Below are 23,396 nucleotides of genomic sequence, written 5' to 3'. Positions count from 1 at the left end.
GCCCTGCCCTGCACAAACATGGCGGGCGCCGCGCTCCTCGCTCCAAGATGGCGGCGCCGCCGGCATCCGCCTGACCTCCCGCCCACACCTAAGATGGCGGCGGCGCCGCGGGCGGCGCGCGCCCAGCCCCGGGGTGGCCGCCCCGGCCGGGGAGTCCCTGCCCGCACCAAAGATGGCGGCGCGGCGCCGGGCGGAGCCGGAGCCGGTGCCGGGGGCGGGCCGGGGGCGCGGCCGCCACCGCCCCGGAAGCGCCGCGCGGCCCCCGCCAGCTGGTTGTCATTTGGTGCGGCCGCTCGGTCCGGGCGGCACGGGCTGGGCAGCGGCCGCGCGGGGACCAGCGAGGCACCGGCTGCGCCGGCCGCCGGGGGGGTGGGGGGCGGGGAAGGCGGCAGAAAAAAACACACGGAAAAAGACGCGAAACGAGGCGGCGGCAGCGGGGGCTGCGCGCCGGGGACACGTCGCCGGCTACCGAAAGCTGTCGATCGCCTCGTCCTTCCAGCTCCCCGCAGCATCGAGCCCGCGGAGACCCCCCCCCCGGTGCGGCCGGTACATGAGGGGCACGGCCCGGCCGCAGCCCAGCCGAGCCGCCGCAGGGCAGGGAGCGCCCCGAGCCGCCGCCGGAGCCCCGAGCGCTGCGCCCCGAGACAGAGCCTGCCCCGACCCCGCCGGGCCACCCGGGAGAGCCGCCTAAACACCTTCCATGGGGGAGAGAGGAGCCCGGCCGGCCGAGCCTTCCCCTCCGTGCCGGAGGCTGCTGCGCTGCTGAGGTAAAACCCCTCCTGCCTTGCCCGGCTCGAGCGAGGGCGGGGGACGCGCGGGGCACGCACAGCCCGGCCCCGCTGGATGCCGAGTGCCTGAGCAGGGAGCGCGTTCCGGGGGCTCGCTGGGCTGCGGGAGCCGCGATTCCCGGGGAAGGAGGCGAGCCCCGCACCGCAAAACACCCTCCCGGCAGCAGAGAGCGAGAACAAACCTCCTTCCCCTTCCTCCTGCACAACTCGCTGTCCCCTCCCTTCCCTTTCCCGAACGGTGAACGCTGATTTCTGAGATGAAAACCTTCCTCCTCGGACAGTCAGGACTCATATGAAGGACACGCAAATATTGGATCATAAATAAGAAGCGAGTCTGGCGAGCTCAGAAACCCAGCCCAGAAGGAGCAGCATCAAGAATCCACCCTTCTCCTGCACAACTCGCTCCCCACCCAACACACAGAGAATACTGATTTCCTGAGATAAGATCTCACCCCTTTAAACAACCACACACGCACACACACGGTGTATATTATTGCTAAATATAATAGGTTAAACCCAGCAGCACGGGATAAAGCCTCTTCTGCAACTCACTCCCCCATTTCACCCTTCTGAATGCTGAGATCCTGAGGTAAATTTTTCCCTTGTCTGGAGCAAAGACTCTTTTTAAACAGGACACAAATATATATTAGATTATAGAGATGTATTAAATTATTCCAGATTTAAATCTATTTTTTGCTGCCAAGGGGTTGAGGGACCAGACGTCATTGTATTTTTTTTCCTTCCCTCTTAACTCATTTATGGGCGAGTCAAGGCTGCTGAGGAGGAAAAAAACAGGATAGTTAGAATCTCTTTATCCTCATTTCCCAGAAGCTTATTCTCTCATTGCTGTGCATTTCCTTTAGAAAAAGGAAACCTCTTATTTTGTGAACCAAAGATTTATTTTTCCCTTCCTCCTGGCCAAAGGAAGGAAACGGACGCAAATTGACACATTGAAATAGTTGAAGAGATCTGTCTTTTGCAAAAAGGAAAAAAAAAAAAAAAAGTAAACATCTTTATCCAAATCTGAAATAAACAGCGTGGAGGGAGACACTGGAATATCTAGTGAAAACCAGGATACTTGCTAATTTTGCCTCACAAGAGGACAAGATAAACACTAAACATCAACTTGTTCTTACAGGGAGGATTCAAACCCTAGATATAATAAATGGGGGATTACGGGTTTGGAGTGTTAGTGCAAAACAACACTGGAAATAAGTCAGCTTTTCCAGTCAGATTTCATCCACATCTGCAGCCTCCACACCATCATCAAAATGCAACCCCCAGCCCTGCTGCTTTTATAAATAATAACACAGCTGCCAATGGCAGTAGTGCTGGGTCAGCTTGGCTCTTTCCTGCTCCAGCTGCCCATAATATTCAGGATGAGATTCTGGGGTCAGAAAAATCTAAAACTCAGCAACAGGAAAAGCAAGAGTCCCTAGAAAAACAGCAGCTTTCCCCTGGTCAAAGTCAGGAAGCAGGCATGCTCTCTGAACCCGAGAAAACTAAAACTGAAGAAAACCAGGGCGATAATTCTTCAGAGAATGGCAATGGAAAGGAGAAAATAAGACTAGAATCGCCGGTTTTAACAGGATTTGATTACCAAGAGGCTTCGGGGCTCGGTACTTCGACACAGCCCTTGACATCCACCGCATCTTCTCTGACTGGTTTTAGTAACTGGTCTGCAGCTATTGCTCCTTCTTCTTCTACAATAATCAATGAAGATGCAAGTTTTTTCCACCAGGGAGGGGTCCCTACTGCCTCAGCTAATAATGGTGCTCTGCTGTTTCAGAATTTCCCACATCACGTCAGCCCTGGCTTTGGTGGTAGCTTTTCCCCCCAGATCGGACCCCTCTCCCAGCACCACCCTCATCACCCCCATTTCCAGCATCATCACAATCAGCATCAGCAACAGAGGAGGTCTCCTGCAAGTCCTCACCCACCTCCATTCACACACAGAAATGCTGCTTTTAATCAGTTGCCTCATTTGGCCAACAATCTTAACAAGCCACCTTCTCCGTGGAGCAGCTACCAAAGCCCGTCGCCCACCCCGTCCTCCTGGAGCCCCGGCGGCGGCGGATATGGCGGCTGGGGAGGGTCCCAGGGCCGAGACCACCGCCGGGGACTGAACGGAGGGATCACCCCCTTGAACTCCATCTCGCCCTTAAAGAAGAATTTTGCAAGTAATCATATCCAGCTGCAGAAGTATGCACGACCCAGCTCGGCCTTCGCTCCCAAATCCTGGATGGATGACAGCTTGAACAGAGCTGACAACATTTTTCCTTTTCAGGTGAGCGCACTCTGTTGTATCCATAAGAAAAAAAAAAAAAAAAACCACCAAAAACCTCCCCAAAGAGCATTAAAATGTCCTGGTTGTGGGATTTCTGTGCTCGCAACTGAAAAAAACCATATGGCTAACTTAAAATGTCATAGTGGGAATGATCCTCCAAGCTGTGATTCATGGGGTTTTTTTTAACAGTGATGGTCATAAATATCTATTGCGCACCAGCCTTCTGTATTGGCCACTTTGCTTCAGCTTAATACTTAAACACAGACAGAAATAGCCAATGGAGGAATTCACTGACAAGTATTTCAACCAAGAGGAAAAAGGAAAAAAAAAGTGCCTGGTGGAGTATGAGAGATCTGAGGCCTTTGAAAGCATTCAGCAATGTGCCACATCTGAGAAAAAGTATGGAGTGATTTTATGTGGTTTTACAGTATCACATGGGCTTTCAGTGCAACATAATTTTTGTAGCATTTTTGGGGGAAAGTTTGCTTTTTACAAATAATGGTAATCAGTGCAGTTTGCTCTCCTCAGGAATGGCAGCAAATTTTGGTTACAGGCCATTAAATCAGCACTAAAAATAGATGTGGATGAGATCAGTTGGTGGTCTCCTATGTTTTGCTGTGGCCTTCTCCTGGCAGGAGGCAGGTTGTCTGGCAGCTCAGCCTCTCCTTCTGGGCTGACTTGTTATGAATTTGAAAAGAACTGTATAATGTTGAACCTAATTTGCAGTAGGAATTAAACCAGAAGTCCCCTTCTTTTCATCTGACCACCAGTTAAACCCAGCTTTTATGTGTCTGTGTGCCTTTTGTAAACTCCTTTAGGGTGAATTAAAAGGCCCAAGAGTTCTTTTACATTTCCAGGGTTGTTTTTCAAGCTCTTCAAATGAGGGCAAAAGTAAAATTCTCAACGTGATTGCAGTATTTGTTGCCATGCTGCAAGAACGGGGGTGACCTACTTAAATACAATTTCAAAGATACTAACTGTGCAATGTGTCTCATGATGTGAAAAACCAGAAATACATTTAACAGTGACTTTGTGGATGCAGGGATAGTTGGGTTCTTTGCAGACTGCAGTTTTTTGGTGGTGTGCAGGCCCTGCTGACAGCACAGCAGCTGCTGGCAATAACTTTCCTTCAGAGCCTTTTTTTCCTACTGCAGTGGTACCGACTGCTTCAGTATCAGGTAGAGCCCTTCCAAATTTAGAAAGCAGAGTAATAATTGATTTTAATGTCAGGGTTTATAATTAATATGATGAAGCCATGTCCAGCACACCCAATTTATCCAGTGAAACCATTAGAAAAAGGGACCCAGCTGGATCTGGTCTTTTTTCAGCCTCACTGCAGCGAGCCTTGGCTCACGGTTTGATTCACTCTGTACCCTGACACGTAGCTGATGTTGAGAGTGACAGAATGAGATCAAGTGTGTCCTTGCTGCTGTGTGTAAGCCCCAAATATATACACAGGCAGAGCAATGTGCTTGGATTGGCATCAAGGAAATTTCAGGGAACTGGCAAAGTCAACCTTGACTTCTGGATGGTGTTCCAGACACAGAATAGCAGACACAGGGAGTTTGATCATGGTAAAGAAATCATTTTGGTGTAGCATGTTGGTGTCTGTTTACATAAACACCCTGATGAAGCTGTACATGTCAAGACCAAGTCTGACACTCCTCCATGCCAAGAAAAGGAAAGTGTGGAGGGAAGTGCTCTCCAGTCTGTTACTATCCCTTCTGTGAGGAAAAGGGCAGAGCAGCAGAGCAGGACTTCAGCACTGCAGCCCTAGAAAGATGCTGGTTAATTTTGAAGCCATCTTGGACAACCGCTTATTACAACTTTTTTTTTCTTTTGTATAAAATCTTTAGCTCCTTTGGTCACTTTAGCTGGGTGTTGAAAGCAGAGTGAATTTTTGAATCGCTTGAAACAAATGATGTAAAATTTGACCTTTGATGTATTTTTTTTTTTCTTGGCTATGCTGATTCTATTCCTGACTCAAAGCAGAATTTTGCTTATTACATATTTGTGTTCATGCATCTTCTCTCTCTCTCTCTTTCTCTCTCTCTCTGCTCCTGAAGTATCCTTGCTGATTCAACCATGCCACTGGACAAGGCTATTTTGTTACTGGAATCTTCTTAGATTCCTGTTTAGGAAATAATTGAAAGCTGTCTTTGCTGAAGCAACATAATGGAGTAATTCGATACAACAATCCCTTTCATTTAATATTTATGTTTTGCTGCTTAAATCATTAACAAGTGGTGCTGCAATCTAGTGAAAATGAGTTTCTTTAGAAAGCAAAATGTAAACCAGCAATTGCAAATATTTGGGGATCGCTTTCTTTTTTTTTTTTTTTTTCCTCAGAGGTTTTGTCTATTCCAGAGCCTGGTGGCACACAGGATTCTGGCTGTGTTTTGATGGAAATCTTGGGGTGACCAGGAGTAAGAGATCTTTTCCTCTTTGGAAAGGATGGGATCCCATAATTTCCCTATAAGCCACTGACGTGAACTCCTGCTCCCTTCAAACATCCCTGCCCATGGGATGAAATGGGTGCTCCAAATGGTGCAGATGAAAGGAAAATACGGCGGTGATCAGTTTGATAACCTTGCAATTCGATGATGCCTTGCCTTGGCACTGAGAGCTGCATGCAAACCCCGTGCTCTCTGCTCTAAGTGTTTTCCATTTGGAATCCTGTCTCCTGCAATTCCCAAATGACAGCGTCACTAGGAACCTCTTACAGGGATGGAACTGGCAGCAAGGTCAGAGAAGACTTAACCATATCTGTTAATGAAATTAAGTTTTGATGTTGTGCTTTAGCCACTGGGCAGGCTCCCCCCTTCAAAGATCTTTTGAAAAGAGAAAAGCCATTGTTCTTTGTGTGTTCGTTTGAAAAGGAAATGGTCTCCAAATGAAAAAATGGTTCCTGAATTCAAATTAAAAAGCAAAAAACAGAGTCTTTTGGCTCTCACAGCCTTCCATGAGAATTAATATATGAAAATGCTCTGGGTATGACTGTGGCACCTTACCAAGTTAGTGATTTTTAAGAATAATTCCTTGTCCTTCTCTCCCAGCAGCACTGACAAACTTGGTGCTCAGTAATTGCGTTTCAGGGCAGCGCTGCCTTCAAGATTGTTTTGGCTTTCCTTTGGCTGTGTACTTGCACTTCCTCATGAGTGGAACATCCTGCCTGTTATGCAATGCATAAATCTTGCTTTGATAGGCATTTCCAGCTTTCCAGATCTCATCTTCAGTGCGTGATGATGTTTTTTAAATGGCTCTCTGAAGGCACAAGCAAGTGAAGCAATAGTGCTTAGCTTTCTGTAAAAATGCTTAAAAAGAATTTTTGTTTCTTCCTGGAATCAGGCTCGAAAATAACTGCCCATTTCAAAGAATTTTGTACATGAGAGCAGTTCATTGTATCCACTTGTTCAAAATGTTTTTTCCTTTCTTCCCCAGTGGCTGGTTTCCAGGTATATAACCCCTTCCAAATCCAGCCAGGGCCTGTGCCAGGGAGACTTGCTCTTCCCCCAGGCAGATATGGAATGTTTGAGAAAACACATTCATGATTACAAAACGTGTTTGAATTCCGACCTCTACGTCAGCATTTGTTTGCCCATAGAAATGGCCTGATTTAATAAGTGCATTAAACAAATTCACAGGGAGCTGGGATTAAAAAAATAGCCTCTTGAATACATTTGCCAAACTTTCCTCTTGAAGGGATCTTGCAAATAAATTTCTTTACCATTCCTCTTCATTTTAATATTTGGGTTTGAGGAACCTTTTCATAACTCACTATGACTGGCTGCACAAAAAGAGCTTATCTGTTTTGCAGAATTTAATTTTTTTTATTCTAGCAACAGCAATTATTCCCAATAATTTCAAGGCATCATTTGAAAACAGAGCAAATCCTTGAAGCTGGGTTTTTAAACCTGTTCCCCCATTTTTGTGTAACTCCATCAGCTGTGCAGTAATTAGTGTTTTGTGTGCTGTTCCCCACAGCTACTGATCTGTGGGATTAGCAGCACTCTAATGTGGTATGACATGCACAAGTTAAGTGCTGTGGAAGTTAACACTGTTCTTGTTTTATAAACTTACTACTGACGTTCATACTTGGGCTTTAGCCCTCCTGTGTGTTTTTGACCTCAGGGTTTCTGTTTAAAGAGAGCTTTTGTTAAGAAGCTATTTGAATTATGTTTGTCTTTTTCCTAAGATTAAAAGGAGTACTCTTATTAAGCATTTTGCTTTGAAAGTTGCATACTTAGCAGCCCAGCAAGGAGTGAGAATGCAAGATACTGTGGAAAATCATTCTGGAAGATACATGATAAACTAATGTGCGGCTAAAATAAAAACACACGTTACAAACATTTCCAGTAAAGGTTTGTCATTTCTAACACTTAAAATGTTCAAGTTGGACTAAATTTTGTGTTTTGTGCCACTTTATTTTTCCAGCTCTTTCTTATTGTTCCCTAGTGAAGCTATAAAAGATGACCTGGGCAGAATACAGCAACATCCTTTCAGGAAAAACCTGTTTATTCAAAGCCTTTAATTCACTGGATACTGGACTGGGAGCTGGAATACAGCATTTACAGGGTGCTGGGAAGGAGGAGAAGCTTCCCCAGAAGCAAAATCCAGTCCAAATTTGTGTTGCAATTGAAAGAGAAGTGTGGAACTTGTATTTATGATGATAAATATGGCGATGCTGGCTCTCCTGTGCCCGAGATGTGGCTTTGGAGCTGTGGGAAAGGGGAACAGGGTTTCAGAAAGTTTTAGGCTTCTCCTGCTGTAATTAAGGTACAAATGTAGCTGTGAGGTTTTTGATTTGCACAAATGTTGTGGTTTGACAAAGATGTAAATGTCTAAAACAAGCCCCACTTTTACAACTGCACCTACTCCATAAATGCTGATCAATACATTGCTTGATGCAATGACACCTTTTTCATTATTATTGATGCCTTGGAATTCAGACCAACCTTATTTTAAAAGATCAGGCCCAGCCTTAGCTACCAGCAAGTGTTCATACCTCGATTTTTTGGTGAAATTTGGGATTTACCACTGGGAGGTCCATCCTGGGAAGTGCTCTCAGGTTCTGGCATCTTAATTATTCATGGTAATGCTGTGGGTGCAGACTAAATACAGTGACTCTTTAAAGAGTTAGTAGTTAAATTAAGTGTGCATTTTTCTGATGTGCAGAATGAATGTATGGGATTTTTAAATTCAAAGTATGATCTTCCTGTGCAGGAAAAATTCCTGTGGAATTCCTTTTGCATGGGAGGATGACCCAGTGTATATCATACATGTTATGCACCAAGTGACTTTTTTTTAGGGATGAAATATAAATAGAGATGGAAAATAAAGTTGGTATAGGAATTAGAATTTAATTTTTTTTGTAGAGGTTAGAGTCCAGAAGTGGTTTGTTGGTTATTGTAGACATTTACAGGCTCAATAACTCATTTTTCAGATCTGGAGGCTGTCACCTCTTGTACCTTGTGCAAACAGCACTGCTTATTCCAAATTATGTTCAATGAATGCCTTCTGAAATGTTGGCTGAAAATTTAAACACAGTCGTGTATTAAGACTGCAGGTTGATTTCTTTCTTTTTGGTTGTTTTGTGGCTTTAGTTTGTTTAATTTGGTTTGTGTTTTGTTTGTTTGGGTTTTCTTTTTGTAATTTTTTATTGTGGCCTTGTGTTTACCTGGTGTCTTTCTGCTTCAGTTCTGTTTCCCAAGGGTAAAAGTGTGTAGCATTTGAGCCCTCTGATAAAGCAACATTTTAGATGCCCTAAACAAATTTGTGTAAAGCCAAGTTCTTTTGGAACCCAGGCAAATAATACCAGGCTGTGCTTGCCACATTTTGTTACTGAATTGTACAAACTCTGCTTTAGTCCAGATAGTCATACCTCTGTATATTTTCTTTATCAATAAATAAGTGTCAAGTAGCAATCCAGCTCCAAAGCACTGTAACTTTGTGAATTGCTTCATTAAAACCATCACCATATTGTTATTAATTCTCTTTACATGAAATCTTTTAAAGAAAACATTTTTTCCTAAGTTCAGTGTGGTTCATGTGCTTTATAAGTAATATGTGTCTGAGAAAAGCTCACATTTAGTTATGGTTTGTGATCAATATCTTGATTATTAGAGCTATTTTTGGATGAATTATTAGAGCTATTAGATTAGCTATTATTTAGATTAGAGCTATTTTTGGATTAGAGCTTTTGGGATAAAATGCAGATTTATGCATTTCTCAGGGGTTTGGCCACTCCCACTAACCTTCACCTATCTCTAATAAATGGATATATTTCAGATATGGTTCTGGTAAAATGTCTTGCAAGATAAGACTGATGAAATCTGTGCTGCTGTTCTCAAAGGAATTTGACTATAAAAAGGACTTTAATTTGTATAAAAATTCTCAAAACTACCAATGGTGACTTTCTCTAGTAAGGTGCAACCTGTCAGGGCAAATAATCAAGGAAATTATTTTTTTTTTTAATAATAAGCACTGTGCAAACCTGTGACCCAGCTGAGCTTGGCACCTTGGCTGATCTTTATTTAGGCCTGACATCTTTTCACTGGGTAGATGTACAGTGTCTTCCTTATCTGTCCCAAGTTTTAGCCATTCCTGCTTTTCCTGGGTGGGAATATCACCAGTTAATCTGTTGTAGCACTGTGCAGGGTTGTGTTTTAAAGTGTTTGCAGTGTGATTTGCAGCTTGTGGACCTCACCCTGGAAAAGGGACAGCTTGTGGTTCACTTGGAAAGAAAAATAAATTCCTCAGCACCAAAAGCTTCCATTGGAGAATGCAGTTCCTTGTGAGCCAACCAGTTCAATTCCATTTTTTCCCTTCAAATGTTTAAATTCTCTGTTGTCAGTATTAAAAATGAGCATTGCAGCAAACCCTTTTTTACTCCAGCTCAGCCAACACAACCCAGGTTTTAGAGAGAAGAGAGTTGCTTCAGGCTCAGGTGCTCAGCACAATAAACTGGGAATTACTTGGCCTGGGTCACTTCCTTTGTGTCTCTCAGACAACTGAAATGTGAAGTGCCACAATTCCACAAAGATTTGGAATTACTGAGTTTTGCACTTTGTGAAATTTGAGTTTTGTAGCTGTTCATGGAGTGGGCTTGAGGTTAACACAAGAATTCAGGAAGGAGAAGCTGCTGAGGGACATCAGGTTTTCAGTAAATGCTCCCACCTGTGTTTTAGGCTATTTTTGTCATTTTGTAAGGACTGTTGGAAATGCAGAGGTTGCCTTTTAATATCCATTCCTGAGTTACTCAGCAGTTGGATCCTAAGGGATCCAAAACCTCCTACTCACTCCTGATAAGGGATTTTAATGTAACTAGAGTTTGAAATAGATAAGAAGTAGCAATGTTTAAACCAAACCAATAAATTAAATCTGCTAGGACAGGCAGAAAAAGCTGTAGGAAAACTGTAGGAAATCCATGAAAACAGAGAACTGTAGGAAATCTATGAAAGAAAACCACAAAATTTAAGGATTTAAATGCTCCTGATATTTTCTCTAAGGTGCCTCAATTATCTTGTGATAGAAATGACCACGGAAATCAATCCTGTGGGGAGACAGGGCAGTGCTGTGCTTTTTATTGCAAATTTGATATTTGCTAGACTTAATAAAGGAACTGGTTCCAAACTCTGGCCTTTTTAATGCTATTTGAGACACAGCACATCCGGGTTGGAATACGTGGCCTGTTCTGTCTCAGTAATAAACGGTTCTGAAGAGAGGAAAAATACCAGGAAATTCGATTGAAAAATGGTATTTTTTAGTGATCAGAATGTAATTTACAACTTGGAAATGGATCAGGAGCTGGTGAGTTCCTGCTCTTGGAATAGTTTGGGGTATTTTAAGTCCAGAATGAGGGATCAGTGGAATCAGGAGCGGCCCTTGCAACACGCAATCTCTGCTGCTTCAGCACTGAAAGAAAGCACTTTATAACTCACCACTGCCTTTAAAAATATTCCAGGCTGGATCTGTGTGCTTTGGAGAAATTTCAGCTTCACAGCCAGTGTTAAGGACAAAAAACACACTCAGTGCTGGAATAACAAGAGTTGTGGAGAAGGAGTCGAGAGCAAAAATGTCCAAAATTTCTCTTTCTTGTTTGAACAGAGACTTCCCGATGCTTGAGCTCAGTTCAGAGGGGATTCCTTAGAACAGGAATGAAATAAAATATTTAAAGTTGATGGTAGAGAGCTTCTTGGACAGAAAAAAAAATTAAAATCAGGGTGGATTAATGTAATTGTATAAAATTCTATCCAAGTCCAAATGTATAAATACACAGAAAGCATGGATATGTGAATAATATTGGGAATTAGAGTGATTTTTTTCCTCCTTTTGGGACCTTTTATGGTACTGTAAAGATTTCAGAGATTATGAGAAATTTCAGTTATTCTGAATTTGCCAATTAAATGAAAGCAGTGCCAGGGTATTTTACGTTGTGTTTTGCTTCTATAACATCAGATTTGTACGATGTGGAATTGATTGTTTGGTTGGGAAAGTCTGACCTGGGCATGTGTAAAATGATGGCTTTAGTTAATAGGAAGGAGAAATTGGTATTAGACTTCATTGGTTATTATTAGATTATTATAGATCAGATTCATATTTAATAATACTTAATATTATTAAAATGTTTTAATATTAAACACTTAATATTTATTAAAATAGTTTAACAATTATTTAATAATATTGTAATTTTTTATATTCCTCTATCAGAGGAAATTTTTAATATTCCTCTATCCTTTGGTATATGGTTTTTGCTTAACTCTGCTGTGGTTAGGTAGAAGAAATTGGAAGTTTTTATGTTTCAGGTGCTCGTGTTTAACACTGGCTCTGTTTGTGTTTGCTTGCAGGATCGCACGAGGACTTTTGACATGCACTCACTGGAGAACTCCCTAATTGACATAATGAGGGCTGAAAATGATTCACTGAAAGGTAAATTTAGACAGAGACTATTTCCTGCAGCAAATAACTGGGGAGAGGGGCTTACTGAAAATAAGAGGCTCTGGTTTTGGGTGGGAAAAGTGAATTTCCCTTGTTCACCTGATGGCTTTTTTTGGTTGTGTGAATGAAGCTGTTTCAGCACAGGAGCACCGAGGGTGTCTGTCCTGGTCCAGAGCAGTGCAGAACACAAACACAGGCTGACCTGTTGTGTTATTTCCCAGGGGTTTTGATCAACTTCTGGAATCTTGTGCAGCTCAGCAAGAAGTAACTTTTTGCCTGATAGGGTTTTCTTGATGAACTCATAGTTTTTTTCTGTCTTGGGAAAGAATAAGGTTTATCCATGTCCTTTTGAGAAAAACAGAGTATTTCATTTTTTTTTACCTTTCTGGAACCATTGGGAAAGGAAGAGGGAAATTGAAGTGACTTACATTTGGGATTTATCTCTTTTTTTCCTTTTTTTTTTTTGGCAAAGGTAGTTGTGCTTTGGAAATACCTCAGCTTACAAAGTATCCAAAGTATTGTCTGCACATAATTTTGTCTAAATAAAAACTGCTTATGGTCAACAATTCAGAGCTGTAGTTTCATGTCCTGTAGGGTGAGTAATCCATTGCAGTTCAGTGGTTACATGTATGAGTGGAGTAGTCAAATTCTCACACACACTCCTTATCTAACCACTCACTTTTGTTACCAGTCATGAGACCACTAAAAAAAAAAAAACAAACCTGCACTTGTGGTTTCTGCAAGTAAATTCCTTTTGATATCAAGGCTTGTGGTGGTAATGAAATCTGACTTGTTTTAATTGTGATTCTTGCTCAGAAGACCAGCCTTTGATAAACTGGCGAGAACTTGTGTTTGTTGCCTTCTCTGTGGTCTGGAAATGCAACTCGAGTTTCCCATCCCCAGAGCTGTGCAGAAATTCAGTGTGGTGAAAACACCACAAAATACTTCCCTGTTGAAATGACAGGGAGAGCCTGATGTGGATAAAACTGATGCCAAGTGAACTAAAACCCCAAAATAGCTTCCCTCCTTATGCAGTGGGGACCAGGTTTTTATTAATGACAAGTATTAACAGCTTTTATTTGGTTTATGTTCTGTCTGGCAACATCCCATGGCCCCAGAACTGCATACAGAACCAAGAGTGAGGTGCTCTTCCTTGTCTGAGCGCCTGGGATCTGCCCCCAAACCTTTGATCCAGCTGCCTGGCACTCCCAAACCAGGTTACAGCTCTGAAATCTGGCCCAAGGTGACATGGCCATGGGACAAATAAAATCTCCCTTTAAATCTGAGTTTAACAAAGTCAGCTTCATATGTATTTATGGTCAGCTGTTGAGCAAGGGTACTTCTGAAAGTAGCTTGATGTTTAGTTTAAATGCTTTGAAAAGGTTCTTTGCAGTTGAAACATTTCTTTTTTGAGTGCTTAGCATGTTTTAAGAGTGATGGAATAAGTATGTCAGCAAGGAATACAAATAGTTCTGACACGCATTAATTCCTGCTTTAGCCTGAGTGTTAATTCCCTCTACAAAGTCCTCTGTGGCTTCTGCAAAGTTCTGTGTGCCTTGTCTCACACTGATTGAAGCACAGGGATATCAGTCAGGTCCTGGGCTGGAATTATTGCTTAGATTCCTTGTGAATTATTCAGTTTCACGGTTAACAGTTATATAACTGTACAGAAAATAGCCTCACAGTCCAGATGAGACGTTCAAGTGACTTTCTGTGAAATATTTTGTTGTGAAGCCTCATTTTTCAAGGATCTCCTCAGCAAGAACATGAACCTTGCTTCCAGTGAAGTGTGCAGTGCCTGAATTTGGCTGTGCTGCTCTGGCACAGCACTCAGTGACTTAATTCCTGTCGGGTATTTAAGGAATGGATCTTTATTCAACCCAGCATCCGCCGGGCCCTGGTAACTGCAGAGATCATCCCTGAGTAGGGTGGGGTTTGCAAGGAGAGGAAATACCTTTAGTTAAACCAACTGATACAGCTGGAAAAAAACTGTAAACTGCTGGGACAAAACATTCCACATCAGGCCTGGAGTGGGGCTGCTGATCACGAGCCCTTTGTGTTTATTTTCCATCTGCTAACACAGATCCTGTCTCACGTTTTCTCTTTTCTTGCCCCATCTTTATTTAAACCTCGGATATAGAAATCTTTAAATAGGACAAATTATGGCTGTCAGCTCAAATCTTGTTTGCTGTTTCAAACACCTGCATTTAAATCAGCAGCTCCATAAGAAGTTTTTCAGTTTGCATTTCAAATGGGTTAATCAGTGCATGCAGTGCTTTGAACTAAAGTTGGATACTCTCAGAAAGGAAAAGCTTCTGGGTTTGAGACTTTAAAAATAGCCTGGACAAGACAGTAATAAAACATACTGTGGTGAGCAAGCTCAGAATGGCATGGAAATAATTCAGATGATCTAATAGGTCTCACTGCTATCTTGTGAGAGGTTTAATCCAGCCTCAGCATGAGTTTAGTGTGTATCGTTAACAGCACCCCTTTCATATTGTCATGGACTGCCAGAGAAAGAGGAACTGTGTAAAATACCCCTTCAAAACAACTGGGAGAATGGGCATGATAATAGACATCAGTCACAGTTTGGAACCTGCTGTCTCTGAACATCAGTTCCATCTTTAAATGATATGTTCAGAGCAGCAGGCTGGGAATTCTGTAATAAAATCAGAGTAGGGATTCTTCCAAATGTAACAAAGTCCGTCCATAGCGTGTTCTTCATGACTGAGGTGATTAAGCTGTGCTAGCCTGGGATTTGTTCAGGTCAGTAATAATTACATTCTTTGGTTGTCTTGCTATATGAAATAAATAATATTTTCTGCATGAGGTTAAAAGGTGAATCTTACAGTGATTCAGTACACTCAGTATTACCTTTTAATGCCTTGAGTAGGCATTTTACCATTTTCTCCTCTTCTTTTAAGGTATATTTTTATCCCTGCTCAAATCCTCTTCATTTGCTGAGCAGCTGCCATTTCAATATGTTATTTTTATCCAGCCCAGTGAGTGTGCTGCGTGCTGCACAGCCAATGTCAGCCTGCAGAAGCCTTTCCCTGGAGACTTAATTGCATCTTCTTTACAAAGTACTCGGCCTCCCTGAGCTGAGCCTGAGATCCAGAGCCTGATTTTTGAATCTGGGTCTTCCAGATGGCAATTTGAGCTTTACTGTAATAGTAGTAGATTGACTAAATATTTCCTTGTTAAGTGACACTGAAATGTCTTTAAATGCTTTATAACCGGTTTGCTACTGAAATATGCAATATTTCAGTTGAGATTATCAGGTTATTGCCTGGAAATGATGCAAGGTGGGATGGATGGAAGCAGCAGGCCAGGACATCTGCTTCCAGCACTGCAGAGCATTCCTGTAAAATCTGGGTGTGAACAGCTCAGTGTCTGCAGGAATGCTGTGACTGTGACACAGTCTGAAAAGCTAAACACACTTCTGCACCAAAGGGAAGGGTTTAGGAGTGGAGCAAGGTTGAACAGCAGCCCTAAATTTTAATTTTGAAAACCCAGAATTCTGCAAAGTTGGCACCATTCAGGATTTCTCTGAGCAAGTGGAGAGACCAAGCTGTATTTTTAAATCATCAGCCCCTTAATGTTAACCTGAAGAACCATGGCAAAATTGAAGAAAATATGTAAACCTTGTAAAATGTTCTTTGATGAAAGGGATCCAAATAGTTTTGAGAGCTTTTTTGAATATTGGATAAGAATCTGAACTGGTTGGTTTTTTTTTCAAGCTGTATGGATTATGCAGCATGTTTATATTATTGGAGTAGAATGGGACATTTGGGTTTCTGTGTGATCCAGAACATTAATAAGAACCTGCTGAGAATCAGTCCCAATTCTCTTTAGGGAAGTTTAGGGTGATTTATTATGCACAGGACAAAATCTGACCTCTTTTAAAATGTAAAATAATAGATTTTGAGGTTTTTTACAGCTGCTGTGGTCGTTGCACCTCAGATTTTGGGGTTGATCTTGTTGCCCAGAACCTAAGGGTTACTCATTTGCACTTTTTTAATGTATCCACCTTCAAAAAAAATGAACAAACCCTTCCTTTCAGGCTGCAGGCTGTTCAGGTTTGCCTTCATTTTCTTTGGAAACTGTTGATGAGTTACTGTGTGAATGTTTCATTCTCAGGATCTTCCTGAATTTTACCTCCTATGCCAGGAAGGGCTAATGGGATTTGCAGACCTGAGTGCCTATTAATTAAGAAGAAAATTAATTGTTTTACTGTGTCAAAATATTGCAGAACTGGGTCTAATAGCACTGAACTCCAGCCCATGCTGAGGGAGCTGGGATGGGGGAAATTCTGTGGGAATTTTATTTGAAATCAGCTGTTCCCATTCTTGTTGCAATCCACTGATTTCAGGTGGGTTAAAGTAGAAGTATTACAACTTTTGCTATTCTATATTCTAAAATATTAACAAGCAATGGCCTATTTTTTTTCCAAATGCAGCTAACATTCAAAATTTGGGGGCAATACTCAATATTTTAATTTTTTAATTAAGTGAAGTGTTTGTTGAATTTTCCCTGTCTTTCCAGTATTTGGGATTTATCACAGCTTTTGTTTAGAAACAGCCAACAATCTTGTAAGAGAATGAAATCACCTGGGCAACAGGAAGGGACTAAAATGATCTGTTAATAAACACTGAGATCAGATTCACAGATCGGATTTGAACCTGCCACAGAAGTAATGGATACAAACCATACATAATGTATGATTTTACACTCATTACCTCATAAACTTCCAGTCATTTAAATGGATATTTGGGGTTGTGGCTACAATGAAGTCGTTCAGAAGAGATGCTGGATTTGGTGAGAATTAGAAAGGTAAAAGTGGATTGGGAAGAAAAAAATCATGTCTGAAACTTGCAAAAAAAAAAAAAAGGGGGAAAAAAGAAAAAAAAGGGGAATTGGCCTTAGGTAGAACACAGGGAGGAAAGATCTCCAGTGAGGAGAGACTCCAGGAGCTGGGCCTGGTCAGTCTGGAGAAGGGAAGACTGAGAGGGGATCCCATTAATCCCAATAAATATCTCCAGGGGGTGTCAGGGGATGGGGCCAGACAAGAATTACTGAGCAGCTGAACCTTTCTGATAATACCTGTCTGTTAGAGGAATGCTGGTTTTGACAAGGCACATATCAAACAGTCATCAAACAACTCTGGTTTTACTTCACCCCTGCAGGATTTTGAGGTGGGGAACCTTGATTTATGCTCTGTCCAAAACGGAGCCATTTAGCACTGAGCCACAGGGTGTTGATGGAACCACCCTTTGAGACCAGGAAATGCCTTTTTCTGCCACCTCAGAGCAGTACAAAAATCCCAGGGTTTTCTGATCTTAATCCAATTTGGGCATCAGTGGCAGGATTCCTGTGCAATTCGCTGGAGCAGACCTGTGTTTTTCTGTCCAGTCATTTCTCCCAGGCCCCTTGCCATGCTGTCCCATCTCCAGAGCCTGCGTGGAAAATTAAATGCCTCTCATACTTCTCAGACAAGATATTTCCTTGGAATGTATGTGCTGTAAATGATGTGGCAGTCAGAGCTCTTTAAAACACAGCAAAACATTGCTGAACATTTTCATGTCTGACTTGGTGATTTGCTCTTCAGAAGTGGAACAGCCAACAAAATCGTTCTGAATGCCGTGACACAGCCTTGCTAATCTGATTAAAACCTTTCTAAGGTTTACTTGCTTTCTTTTTTATATTTGTGGCCTCATGAAATTAATTCCATCCCTGTTTTTTTAGAAGTGTGTTTAATCTTCTGCTTTGTTTAATGTCACTGTCCACCAAGTAGATTTTGGTTGGGGTTTCGTTTTTTTTTTTCTTTTCTGAATTCTTGCTTTGATAATCTCTGACCATTCTGGATCATCTTCAAAGCTGCCTTCAGTTTGGAGCTGTATTTCATGAGTGGTGTCTGTTCCTTGTTTTAGAAGACACTGAACTCCCTCCCTGCCCAAACTGCTCAAACTACCTGTCTTTTTGCTTTTTGCTCACTTTGTTCACTTTTTGCCTTGATGTTGAACCGTTTGAGTCTTTTGTTATAGCCACGTTTTGCATGATCTCTGCTGTCATGTTTGTGAGCCTTGAAATGGCATGAAAGAATCAGGAAGAAAAGCCTGAAGTGCTTTTCTTAAAACTGGAGTTAAAGAAGAAATGGGTGTAATGAGAAAGGGGATGAGTTTGGAGCAAAAATAAGGAGGTGAGTGCTGAGATGTGAAAGGGAAAAATTTGGTCTTAAAAAGTCATAACTTCTTTAGTCATGGGCAGTCATTGCTTATACCCAAGAGTGACTAAAATCTGAATTTTGCAAGAATTATTTAAGTTACTTCAAGAAAGAATCATGATGCATATACAGTTTTTGTATTGAGCATCCACTTCTTTTAATCCAGCATTAGCTGGGATGATAACAACTATTGCTGAGACAAATTTGAGAACACATTTTAGAGTAGATTCATCCATCCTTAGCTTAATGCTTTGTGTGTTGGAATGCAGATTGGTCAGCTGTGAGGGCAGGTTTTTTCCACTCCAGTGTTGATGGTTGGGTGTGATATTCACATTCTCTGTCCAGAGAATGTGAATGTCACAGCTGGAGGTGAGTGGAGCAGTGACATGCTGCCTTCAGATAGGCACATGTCAAAGGAGGTGCAGGGAGTGGGGTTTCAGCTTTGCTCAGAAATCCCATTAGCAGGAATCCCAGCTCAGCACTCAGACTGGGTGTGAGGAAAGGATAAATGTTGTGCATGGAATGTGGGGATACTTATATAAATACTGCTGGTGCCTGGTTCTGTGCAGCACTTTTGAATCCAGGCAAGGGAAATGGTGATTCTTTTAAAATAATGTTTTCATTTTCTCTTCCCATTTGGATTGTGGGGAAGTGTGTAGTACAGTTTTGTCCCATGTTACTGGGAAATGAGTGTCCTACCTGTGCTCTTCACTGGAAAAATGAAAAATGGGGAAGGGTTCCACTGCAGAGACTTGAGTGTGCTTCATCACAGAACCATGAAATGGTTTGGGATGGGAGGGACCTTAAAGCTCATCCCATTTCACCCCCTGCCATGGGGACACCTTCCACTATCCCAGGCTGCTCCAAGCCCATCCAGCCTGGCCTTGGGCACTGCCAGGGATCCAGGGGCAGCCACAGCTGCTCTGGGCACCTGTGCCAGGGCCTGCCCACCCTCACAGGAAAGGATTTCTTCCCAATATCCCATCTGACCCTGCCCTCTGGCAATGGGAAGCCATTCCCCCTTGTCCTGACGTTCCATCCCTTGGAAATTGTCCCTCTCAATGTTTCTTGTTGCCTCCTTCAGGCACAATGAGGTCACCCCAAATCCTTCTCTTCTCCAGGCTGAACAATCCCACTTTTCTCAGCCTTTTCTCATGGGTTGATGTTGACTTGCTTGTGTTCCTGTTCCCTTCTTGTTTGGGAGTGAATTAAGAGGATGGTTAAAAAAGGAACCAAGGCCTCGTGTTGCATTCCAGGCTGTCTTGTGATCATTCCTTCCACAGACAAAAATAAGTTGCTTTGAACCTATTATTGTACTTAAGGAACTGCAGGTTTAGATCTTGCAGTGTAAATCCAGCTCTTGCAAGTCACAGGCAGGTGATCCAGGAAAAAGCCTGGACAAAATTCCTGGTGCAGGAATTGCTGATGGGTAGACGGCTACCAGAGCTCCTGGGGTGAAATGCTGCATATAAAGAGTCCAGGAGCACAGTGATACAAGCCATGGCAGCAGACATTTGGGAAGGTTTTACACCTTCTCATAAATTGTTCAATAAATTCTCTACTAGGTTCAATAAATTGTTCTTGTCACTCACAAGATAAATTTTATCTAGCAATTTTTAGCATATGACATCCCCTTCCTCCCTTCCCTCCTGTCAGAAATTCTGTCATTAATGAAGTTACCACGTTTGAAGTAGTTTGTGGCTGAGAAGCTGATTCCTATAATGCTTTTCCTTCTCCCAGCTGCAAACTCTGCCTTTCATTTCTTATTTTTCAAGTGAATACAGTAATACTTGAAGTGTTCAAAAGATAAATGCTGCCAATTATTCCATATCATAAACTGGAAGATGTATTGAGGCAAAAGATGGGATGTTTTTATAACTTGGTGTCTATTCTCCAGCAGTCATACATGAATATAAAATAAAGCTCAGTGCCATGAGCAGCAGGGTGCCTGCTTTCCTGAAATACAGAATAATTCCAACCAACATCCAGTCTCCAGCTGATGGTTGTGCTCCATGATTTGCTCCTTTGCTTTTGGTTTCTTATCTCACACCCTGTGGGGGATCCTGGAGAAGAGTTGTAATCAAATGCATACAATATTTAAAGCTCCCACTTAAATTGATTTGCAGTATCCCACTGGAATATAATTGGAATTAAGGAACAAATATTGATCCCTGGTAGACAAATCTGGAGCTGTGGCTAGGATTTGTAGCAGGTTGGTTTAGGAGTTCTGCTGTTTGATAGCAAAGAAACTTCAAAGTTACCTTTGAACCTTCTGTCGTTATGAGATGAAGGAGACTGAATTGGGTTTGTCACATTTCAGGAGTAGTTCAGTGGTTGTGGAAATGGAGGAAAATCCTGTCTGGAGGTTCCTTCAGTCCAGAGGCCCCGTTGGTGTGACACAGCAGGAGCAAAGCAGTGACACTGCTGCTGGGTTTGAAGCCCTCATACAAACTGACCTCAAGGTTTCCAGAGTTAACCTTTTTTATCCCATTTCCCCTTCACCCTTAGGCTTGAGCTGTGCAGTGCCCATCCCTGGAGGGGTCCAAGGAAGGTCTGGACATGGCACTCAGTGCTCTGGGCTGGGTGACAAAATTGGGATCAGTCACAACTTGGACTCAATGTCCTTGGAGGCCTTTTCCAACCCCAATGATTCTGGGATTCGGTAATTTCTGGAAGCATGGCCAGGGCTTTTTGGCTCCGTTGCCCAGTCCAGGAGTTACCTGGAGCTCCTGGCAGAGGTGGATTTGGAGCTGGAGTGGCAGAGTTGGAAGCAGGATGTTCCCTCCTGTCCCTGCCTGCCCCTGCAGCCTGGGAATCAGGGAATCCCAGGGGCTGGAAGGGACCTCTGGAGATCTCCAGCCCAAGCACTGCCAAGGCAGGCTCACCTGGAGCAGGTGGCACAGGGACACTCCAGGTGGCACAGGGACACATCCAGGTGGGTTTGGAGAGTCTCCAGAGAGGGAGAAGAGTGTGGGGGGCTTCTTCCCAAGGATAATTCTTTCCTGGCTGTGACTGCCCCATTTCTCAGTGGGGCGGATTTTCTTCAGGCAGATTAAAGCCCTAAAAACTTGCAGCTTATTCCACAAGCCTTGGAAACAGTCACTTTCCCTTCCAGTGCTCTCAGCCTCTCCTCCAGCCCTGCTTATTTGATGTAGAAAGTTGTCAATGCTCCCTGTTTGCAGTTATTATGCTGAGAATCTGCTTTCTGCCACTCACTCGGGTTCTACCTTTCTACCATGTGAACCCAATTAATTCAACATAATCACAGGTAAAACAGTGTTACTTACCAAAGGATTTTGCAGGATGATTCTCCACAGGGTTTTTGAAGGAAAGAAACCTGTTTACTTTTTGTCTGTCAGTTGTTTTGTGACTGTGACCTGGAACTGAAAATTAAAGATTCTAGTCAGACCTGTACTTGAGTGCTGTGGAATAACAGAAACTTCATTTTGTTCCTGTTCTTGACAGAAGGAATGGTAAATACTTGTCTTCAGGCATCTGGCTTTACTTGAAATAAAGCATAATATTTGCATCTACAGTAGTACTCCAGTTTTTCAGCATTTGTTTGGACATTTTGGACATAAGGTAGAGCTGTATTTAACAACATGTTTTTTTAAATCTCTTTTTTACATTGTGTTGCTTTAAAAGTAAATTAGGAGGGAAAATACAAGTTTTGGCTACTCTGCTGCTCAGTTTTGCAGAATCAGTAATTCCAAAGGTGCTAATCCTTGGTTTTACTGTGCAGCAAAATTTAGGCTTCTTTGCAGGTTTCATGCTGACTTTGACATTGCTGAAAGTGTGTCAAATATAGATTCTTCAGATGTACATACAGAGCTGCTTAATTTTTGTAAGGCTGTTTTAAGATTAATAAAATATTATTGGAATAGTTTTCGCTCTTTGAAGTTTGGTAGTATTTGAAATCCACAAAAAAGGGGAATCTCTCATATTCCCTTTCAGTGGCTTGGTTTGGAAAACCATTTTTAGGACAGGGATCTCATCTGACAGTGTCAGAGAAGGCTGGGACTGTAAAATGCAAAGTTCTGACATGGAATACATTCACTGTCAGTGCAGATTTGTTAGCATTTTGTTCAGTTTGTTCTGTATTGAGAGAATTTCTCCTGGATCAGGTGTCCTGGGCTGTTCCACAGTCAGCATGCAGTAATTCCACATCACGTGCTTGGAATCATTTGCCTGGAATGAGATTAAGAGCCTGAGCTGGGCAACATTTCTGCACACATGCAAATGTCTCATGTTAACACTCATGGAAGTGGTGACTGATCCTTTTGTGTTTTAGATCTGAAATCAAGGAATACATAAAAAACAGAACTTTTTTTGCCTGCATTAGAACCTCAGAGCCACAGAGTGGTTTGGGGTGGAAGGGACTTCAAAGATAGTTTCGTTTCATCCCCCTGCCATGGCAGAGACACCTTCCACTCTCCCAGGGTGCTCCAATCCAGTCCAACCTGGCCTTGGGCACTGCCAGGGATCCAGGGGCAGCCACAGCTTCTCTGTGCCAGGGCCTCCCCACCCTCCCAGGGAAGAATTTCTTCCCAACATTTAATCTAAACCTTCTCTCTGTCAGTTTGAGGCCATTCCACCATGTCCTATCACTCCAGTTGAGGACAAACACAACTTTTCGTGACATTATCTGCTTCTATGCTGAAAATGTCATCTAATAATTAAATTGTAAGGCTCTATTAAATGGAAAGAAATACTTATGTGTGTAATACATGCAGGTAAATAAGATTTTCTGTGTTTTGATTTAACAAAGTGTAGATAGCTCTCTGCAAAATCCCTGCTTGGGTCTCTAAATTTAATAGAGATAATTTAACCAAGTATGCATTAAATAGAGATGTTCTTTACAATTTTCTTAACTTTTCTTCCCTTGGTTTGGTTAAGGAGATGTTTAATTTGTTCCCTGGTGAAACGGGGCTTGAGGTGACCTTACAGAACCTCTTGTGAAATGTCCTCTTACCTGTGGCAAACATGTGATCCATGTGAAACGTGTTGTGAAATACAAAGTGATGATAAAATCTCACTCTGGAGTGAGAACCAGCCCTGCCTGCCCTCAGAGAGTACTGGTGGGGGGGAATGGTAGTGAAATACTAGAGTTCATGTTTGTAATGGCCTCGTGCACAGCGTTGGCAATCTTGATGTAATTGCA

The 23,396-nt window shown here is 42.4% G+C and overlaps 1 protein-coding gene across 6 annotated transcripts in view; it reads left to right on the top strand.

Annotated features, from left to right (window-relative positions):
- The first annotated feature begins 284 nt into the window (after positions 1 to 284).
- CPEB4 (cytoplasmic polyadenylation element binding protein 4) overlaps positions 285 to 23,396 on the top strand; it is a 38,440-nt gene continuing 15,328 nt past the window's right edge. For 5 of the 6 annotated variants that reach the window (XR_011004394.1, XR_011004393.1, XR_011004391.1 and 2 more), the window contains exons 1-2: positions 285 to 3,075; positions 11,922 to 12,003. Coding sequence is in view for 2 of the 6 variants with exons in the window: in XM_068206138.1 (XP_068062239.1) it covers positions 1,954 to 3,075; positions 11,922 to 12,003 (1,204 nt within the window). In the remaining 4 variants the exon portion in view is untranslated. The remainder of the gene's footprint in view (positions 3,076 to 11,921; positions 12,004 to 23,396) is intronic. The other variant, XM_068206140.1, reaches the window with a different exon arrangement.

Source organism: Anomalospiza imberbis, chromosome 15 (assembly GCF_031753505.1).
Source record: "Anomalospiza imberbis isolate Cuckoo-Finch-1a 21T00152 chromosome 15, ASM3175350v1, whole genome shotgun sequence".
Lineage (NCBI taxonomy): Eukaryota > Metazoa > Chordata > Aves > Passeriformes > Viduidae > Anomalospiza > Anomalospiza imberbis.
The sequence above is the reverse complement of the archived record's forward strand: the minus strand, read 5'-3'. Positions and strand labels throughout refer to the sequence as shown.